Genomic DNA, 8,043 nt, shown 5'->3' with positions numbered 1-8,043 from the left:
ATTTTTTCCCTTTTCTTTTCTTGATAGGGAAAACATTTTGAGTTCAGGAAAAAAGTGTTTTCCAAAATATTTAAGCCGATCAAACATGAGAAAATTGAAAAACATTATACAAAACACACCCTACATTTAATGTAACAATATGATACATATAGGTAACAACCATCCATGGCTGTTAAGACGACACCTAATTTGTGGATCTGTATAACTAAAGGGCAAATGATTTGTTGTAAATAGAAAAAAGGGAAAAGCGAAGTGAGATCTTGTCTTTATATAACATCAATCATTTAATTGTGGTTAAATAATATTGTCACAATTTATAACTTAACCGTAAAATTTAATAAAATTTGGTTCATGCCATCAAATTCAGGCAAGTTGTTATTTGTATTAGCGCTTTTCTCCACAATGTCGGTTGTCCTCAAAGAAAAAACTGCTAACTTTTGTGCTAGCTCCCAGAAATGAGGTTTACTCTCATAGTTATTCATCAGCCAGAGATGGAGCAGTGGGAGTTATGAGATAATCTTCAGTCATAGCCCCTAAAAAGCCAAACCAATGAATAAGATTCTAACATGCATGTAAGGCCGAGAAAACAGAGAAGTGGAACAATATTATGGACAAATGATCAGTAATGAACCCAAAAGTTTCCCTAGGTTGTTCAAGCTGCTATCAGCTGAAAACTTAAAGGGAGAAGGGATTCTAAGGTTCACTTGGAGCAAAAAATAAACCATTGCATGTTCTGTTGTAAGGTTGCTAAATGTTCAATTTCATAGGAGCGACGAAAAGATTTACATAGCAATAATTAAATCCTTGATAGGCAGATCTTCTACATACATGAAAAGTGACTAGTAAATTATAAAGTCCTTTCATCATCACTAAATCCTACCACCCTACCTTTAGTTCCTTCGAAGATCAACTAGCAAGAATGCATGTCAAATTTTTATATGACTGTCCCATCTTTAATGGTCGCATTCTTCATTATGACAGTAATCCCAGACCTAATGTAAAATCCTTCCTCCGGCCTTTCAGCTTCTTCAATACCCTGGCAACACCCAAGCATCAGTCAAACTTGTATTCTCTTTTGTGGTGATTTCACACTACTAAAGATAGATACTTACTTCCTTGTTCCCAATAACCACGTCTTTTCCTATCTTTGCATTCTTGTCAATTATGCAATTTCTTCAAGAAAATGGAAAGAAAAGCATGTCAAAGTCCTCTAAAGGGAACCTTGTCAAAGTTTAGCCAAACCAACGGTAAACTACGCCGGAAATGAATAAAATGACAGTAGAACATCTTACCGTATCTTGGTGTTAGGCCCAACCCCTATGGGAACCTTTCCTTCTGCTAGTAATGAAGCGATCTCAGAATCAGTTTGATAATAGTCCGCACCCATCATCATGGTATCCTGAGAAGTGTAAGACATTATTCGGCTTAAATCAACTAAGCACTATACTAGTTGTTTACGATAAAAGCAGTAACATGTTGAGACCATGCTATGTAGAAAACAAACAGATGCAAAAATATTATTTGACCAGATTTGATGCTTCATTTGAAGACTCTTGTAGCACATAAGAGAAAGTTCTAAACCAACATGCTTGCGGTTCATTGCTCCACTATGCTAAAGTCCATTCCAAGGGTAGATCTTACTAGCTTATTTGCAGGAAGCAAGAAAGGAAGCAAGAAAGCAGGAGTCCAAACTGTAAAGCATATTTGGCTGAAAGTATCGATACTGTCATAAATCATCCTTCCTACAACTAGTTTGATGGCATATCCACAGGGTGGATGGTAACCGCTAGAAGGGGCAGCCCGATGTACAAAGCATCCCGCGTTCACGCAGGGTCCGGGGAAGGGCCACACCTCAAGGGGATGTGATGTAGGCAGCCTACCCTGATACAATCATCAGTGACAGATTCTACGGATCGAACCCGTGACCTATAGGTCACACGGAGACAACTTGATCGTTACTCCAAGGCTCCCATTCATGGATGGTAACCGTTATGTGCCTTATATAGTTGGGGGATGGCAAAATGGGGCAGGGCAGGACAGGGCAAAGTCTTTAACGGGGCAGGGCAGGGCAGGTGTAGGGGCAGGATTTTTGCTGCAAGCACAAGCAAACAAACTGGAATATTCTTTACTTGGGTGTGCATATTTCTGTACAAAGGCTTCAAATCATTTTAGCAAAGCATATAATTAATTAGTTGCCGAAATGTATTTACTTATGAGTATTTAATGAAAGGGTTAACATACTAGTCTTCCTAGTTAATTAGTTTTAAAATTATTCTTTCTTTCCTAATGTGTCATAAACAAGACAACATGTTACTAAGGCGTAATATCTAGCTAATTCATCATGAGAGATTAAATAACAAATAGTAAATGAGAAAATCATATTGTTCTTCCTAATGAGGAATTAGAAATGTTTTTGATAAAACTTATTCTATTAGAAAAAAGAATACATTTATCACTGAGAGTCAACTAGTAATTTACAGTTCTAAACTTAAAAGAAAAGAAAGAAAGAAAAAAGGAGCTAAATAGGTAGGGGCGGGGAAGGGCTATGTAGAGCGGGACAGGGCAGGTTGAAAAGAGAAAAACTGTTAAATGGGGCGGGGCGGGTTGAATTTGTGGCAGGGAAATGCTTCACCCGTCCCGCCCTACCCTATTGCCATCTCTAGTTATATATGTTATCTAGGTTTTCTAAATTGTTAGAATGCATCAGATGAGTGCAGGATATTGTTTTTAATTTAGTCAAGGCTATAACTGGTATAGCTCTCGGGTTAAAACAGATAAGAAAAGCTTTCAGCTAGAATATGAAAACATACCTTAAGCTCAACACCATAGTCTAAGCGTGATCGTACACCAACTATAGAGTGCTGAATGGAACATTCCCTCATAAAGCAACCATGTGAAATTATTGCATCCACTATCTGACAATAAACAGTATTAACATGACATTTTCAAAGTACGCTTTACCACAACTATTTATGTTAACTGGCATACCCTGGATTTGTCAACTTTTGTTGGAGGTAAGAACCTAGGAGAAGTGTAGAACGGGGTCTTTGGGTCATTGAAGTCAAACTTTGGAGGCTACAAAAAGAAGAAACAAATAAGAGGAAAAGTCCAATTCAGTAACAAGTTATTAATCAACAACTGAAGGTGGAGGTTATGGTGAATCTAAATGAATAAAAAAGCAAAATAATTCACTGAGATCTAACATTTTAAAATTACTTAAAATACTTCTTCATACCTCAGATTCCTTGTGTCAATTTTCTAGCTCTTACTTTGCATAATAGTAGAAGTAGTCAGATGGTAGTAAAGATTAAGTTGCTCACCTGCTCTGTGAGGGCCAAGTTGGCATCAAAGAAGGACTTAACTGTTCCAATGTCCTCCCAATAATCACTAAACAAATATGCCTACTTAAAATTGATCTGTCAGAATCAAGTATGAAATACAGAGAATTTGTGAACTTCGAAAAGATAGGAAGTTGCAATTGAGAAAGTTGCCATCAGCTATTACCTGGACATTGTGATCCTTTACAGCAGAAGGGATGATCTCAGAGCCGAAGTCATTGCATGAAGGGTATGCCGATTTTAGAAGTTTTAGTAAAACATCAGTTCTGAATACATAAACACCCATGGATGCAATGTAAGGACTACTGGCTGCCTCTTGCTCAGATAGTCCGAGGATAGATGTGTCAACTTGCTGCAGTAAAATATTAGATGTACAACACAAGTTACCAAGGAGAAGATACAATTTGAAAGCAAGCGGAACTGTAAGGGGATAATTAAATTAATTGTTAAACATTCATTTTAGAAAGAATTTATGAAAATTCCAGGCGTGGAAGTCCAGATATATGTACCATTGCCTTCAAAGCAGGGCCTTTTGGTTTCTCAGCAAATTGGATGATACGCCCTGTTTCATCAATTTTCATCAGTCCAAAATCTGAAGCTCGACTGCCAAAAGAGAGGATAGGCAGAAGTAAGAGAGAGAAAAAGGTGTTGATTAACTCCTCGATAGAGTATAAAAGGGTCATTAGCCCATGTAACGTATTCTAGATAGACAACATGACAGAGATGTGCGAAGGAAACTGCAAAGTAGAATACTTGTATGCTTTCAGATCTTTCAGTAGATATTAATCAGAACTGGTGTCCCGCAGTTAATGAGGATGTAAGATGGGAAAATGCATCAGGTTATCACTATATATCCATAATGGTGCACAAAAAGACACTAGGTCTATTTAAATAATTAAACTAAAAATGATTTCAAGCCTTCCAAATAAATATAAAGCATGATAAATCGGGCCTTTTGCAATTGTATCTGTAGATTGATAAATATATCTGACAAAAGGTGCCACTATAGTATTCAATACGCCTTCAACATATTAGGAACAACTGTGGCCAGCATCCATCACTCTGAACAATATTAGAAAGAACATTTTCAAAGAACGCAAATAGGATCTGGTTTCGCACTAAATAGGCTATCAAGTTGAGAAGAAAGATCGATTTCATACCTATCATCCATTGGAACACATGAAACTGTAATATCAGCATTTGAGTCAATATGCTTCTGCAAGCACAAATCACTCATTAAGAAAAATATAGGAACATAGGGTTGATGTAGGAAGCAATTGTTACCCACAAGTTACTCAAACCTGAACAAAGTCCATGTAGTCCATACGATAAAGATGGTCACCGGACAAAATCAATATGTGCTCAACATTCTTGTTCTTCTCATTCTATGTAATCATTCAGAAAAAAGGTCAGCATTTTCCCCATGAGCTTTATCAATGACAGATTTTAAAAACATACCTCAAATACCCATATAAATTGCCGCACAGCATCAGCAGTGCCTTGGAACCACATTTTCCCTGAATCCCCTGGGGTCTGGGTTGCAGCTAAAACCTGTATTTGAATACTTTTAGAGGTCGTTTGGTAGAGTGTGTTAGAGAAAATAATGCATGCATTAGCTTTGTGTATTAGTAATGCTTTGTTTAGTACACTTTTTCAACCTATGTATAACTACTACAAGCATTAGTTATACCCTCTATTTGGTATTATCCTATGTATAGCTAATGCATAGAAAACCATGGCATTAGCTATACAAAGGCTATTAATGCATGCATTAGCATGGTTAAAGACAAAATTATCCTTAAAGTCCCTTAAATTAAAGAATATGGAGGGCATTTTTGTAAAAAATTAAATTTCTTAAAAATTATGCAATACATTTTAATTTTTAATACACCATACCAAACAATGCATAAGAAATAATCTTTGTATAACTAATGCTTGCATTACTAACCCATGCATTACTAACCCCTGCATTACTAATGCATCTTATTTAGCATTATTCCTATACGCCCTACCAAACGACCCCTTACTTTATCATTTCCTTTATCTTATACAACGTAGATACTTATCAAGCATCTTATAAAAAGATATGATTAAACATTACGGTCAAAAAAATAGGTAGCTTAAAAGAGGTTTAGACTAAACACAACAAGAAAGCAGAATGATTTTACCTCCACAAATCCATCTCCAAAATTCACTCCGTTTCCAAAATTATATGTGCGAGCAAGGTGGCGATTGAGAGAAAAGGAATTGAACTGTGTTAAGATGAAAATTTTCCGTATGCCACTGTTAATGCAGTTACTCATTGGTACATCAATTAGCCGGTAACAACCACCAATCGGAACCTGCAGAAAAAAAAATTAATTGCCACAGAATTTGAATGAAAACCGATAGAGATGAACTTATCCGGCCATGTAATTACATTCTTAACCCTGAATTGAAGTAAGAACAAAGAAGGCAACTCCACGCTTAATTGATTAACCCCTTTCTTCGTTCTTAAACTCCAACTGAATCGGAGAGAGAACAGAAAAGTTTTTAGACTGAAGTTGTTTTGAATTAGACGATCTTGTCAATCTCAAGGACACTGAAAGGAAGAGCCGAAATATATGTTCTAGCTAATACTTACAGCTGGTTTAGCTCTTCTGCTGGTAAGAGGAAAAAGACGAGTTCCAGCACCGCCACCTAGAATGACAGAGGCAACAGTTTTTGGGTCTGCCTTTGGATGCTCCTCCCCAAAAATTGATTCATCAAATGACTAAAACCAATACAAAGAACATTACATTAATCTTCTTTAGATGGATCATTAACTCTCCTATGAAACAAAAACTTAAATACTGTCCTTACCACAAGCTCTTTGTTTATATCCCGAGTTAGAACAGAAAAGGCAACCCCACTCTTAACTTTTCTACCCCTTTCTTCAGTTCTGAAGCTCTTGCACGACCGGACGCCAAACCCCTTGTTTATCAGTCTTCCACTAATCTTGTTTCCCCAAAATGAACTGCCTTGGTTGCTTATACCCCGGCTAATTGCCACTGATTGTGCAGTGCCCTTCATATTAGCACAGAAGATATCCATTGCTGTAATACTCACTCACTTTCAGTACCAATTAGACACAGTCGACATTCCCCAAAGAGCACAGTGTTTATAGTGTGAAGTCAGCCAGAAAAGTACAGAATCCCAGGAACTACACAACATAAAGAAGTAATTTGAAGTTAAAATACAATAACAACAACACTGCTTTTTCTAAAAGATTCGAACCTGACAAAGAAAGTGCAAAGACAATTTACGGACCCAACAAAAGGTCACAACTTTACACGATAGATTCTTGAACCAATAACATGCAAGCCCAAAATATCAAAACTAGATATAACCCAGATCACAAAACGGATAAATTACTGAAGAGGATGAATAAAAAAAATAGATACAAGACACTTCCATCTACTAGAAATACAATTTTTTTAACTAGTATTAACAAAATTAAACAAAGGAAAAACCTCATTACCCAAAGTCACCTTTTAAAGTTATGAAACTAGATCGGAAAACCTATATGGAAAACCTCAGCTTTTTCACACTGCCTGAAGAAGTCAGCTTTCTAAGCACCCAAATTTTTCTGCTTTTTCTTGGCAGAAAGAAATTGAAGAAAAGAAGCAATAATGTGAGTTTGTTACATACTCCGACAAGCAGGGCGGTGGAGTCCTAAAATCTTGGGATTTACAGAGTCCAACATATTAACGTGAATGACTGGCTCTCTCGGTACTCTGGAGTCAAGACTTGGAAGTGTTGCCTGTGGCAGTGTCATTTGAAAGATCAACTTCCACGTGTTACTAAAACCAGGGCAAAGAATAAATAAATAAGGCCAAAATACCTTAAAATCCCTCCTAAACTCCGCACATATTATTAGTTACCACCTTAAACTATTTGTGTTATTAATTACTACTCTACAGACATTGATGTGACAAAGAGTGTGAGTACACTCACATGACACATGTATTTTTCTGTATATATGACATTTTTAAAAAATAAATAAATATCGTTTTACCTTTTTAAGAATGTTATTTGTTTAGATAATTTTTTTCGAATATAATTATAATAAAACTTGGATAGAACTACATTATTTAGGCTAACTTTTTTTATTTGACTAAAAATAATAAAGTTTTAATTAATCTTTTTTTGAATTTGACCTGAAAATAAAGATTTATACAATTGAAATAAATAGTCAAGTCATCTAAAGTTATAAAAAATACATAGTTTGAAATTAATTATTTTAGTTATAATTTTTTATACAGCTCTAAATTACGGTGCTCTAAAAAAAAAAAAAAATATATATATATATATATATATATATATATATATATATATATATTTTTACAGATTTTACCTGAATTAGTAAAAAGACACATTTAAAATAAATAGTCATTGCATCAACAGAAGAAATAAAAAGAATGTACAATTGCAGTATAATGCAAGTGATTCGTTTTATTTCTAGCAATTGTACACTCTTTTTATTTCTTCTTTTGATGCAATGACTATTTATTTCAACGGCGTATTTTTACTTTTTTAGGTAAAATCTATAAAACAAAAAGAAGATATTTTTAGAGCTCGTAATTTAGAGCTATATAAAAAATTATAGTCAAAATAATTAATTTCAAATTATGTATTTTTTATAACATTTTAGATATCGTTGACTATTTATTTCAATTGTATAAAT

The 8,043-nt window shown here is 35.1% G+C and overlaps 1 protein-coding gene across 4 annotated transcripts; it reads right to left on the bottom strand.

Moving 5' to 3' along the window:
- Positions 1-242: 242 nt before the first annotated feature.
- Positions 243-7,099, bottom strand: LOC104212253 (glucose-1-phosphate adenylyltransferase large subunit 2, chloroplastic/amyloplastic). Of its 4 annotated transcripts, XM_009761483.2 has the most exons (16): positions 6,848-7,017; positions 6,180-6,519; positions 5,962-6,090; positions 5,507-5,680; positions 4,797-4,889; positions 4,640-4,723; positions 4,499-4,554; positions 3,848-3,941; positions 3,505-3,690; positions 3,321-3,401; positions 2,989-3,075; positions 2,811-2,915; positions 1,293-1,399; positions 1,113-1,173; positions 889-1,036; positions 243-533 (listed from the first exon to the last, which is right to left on the bottom strand). In XM_009761483.2, the coding sequence occupies exons 2-15, from the start codon at positions 6,408-6,410 to the stop codon at positions 935-937; spliced, it is 1,590 nt and encodes a 529-aa protein (XP_009759785.1). In that variant the 5' UTR covers positions 6,411-6,519; positions 6,848-7,017; the 3' UTR covers positions 243-533; positions 889-934. The 4 variants fall into 4 exon arrangements, with proteins under 4 accessions (XP_009759785.1, XP_009759792.1, XP_009759775.1 ...); XM_009761490.2 differs by lacking the exon at positions 243-533 and having other exon boundaries at positions 705-1,036; positions 7,008-7,099; XM_009761473.2 differs by lacking the exon at positions 243-533 and having other exon boundaries at positions 705-1,036; positions 6,848-7,032.
- Between the last annotated feature and the right edge of the window lie 944 nt (positions 7,100-8,043).

The sequence above is a fragment of the Nicotiana sylvestris genome, chromosome 11, assembly GCF_000393655.2.
Source record: "Nicotiana sylvestris chromosome 11, ASM39365v2, whole genome shotgun sequence".
Classification (NCBI taxonomy): domain Eukaryota; kingdom Viridiplantae; phylum Streptophyta; class Magnoliopsida; order Solanales; family Solanaceae; genus Nicotiana; species Nicotiana sylvestris.
Note: the sequence above shows the minus strand (reverse complement) of the source record. Positions and strands in the feature narration are given on the sequence as shown.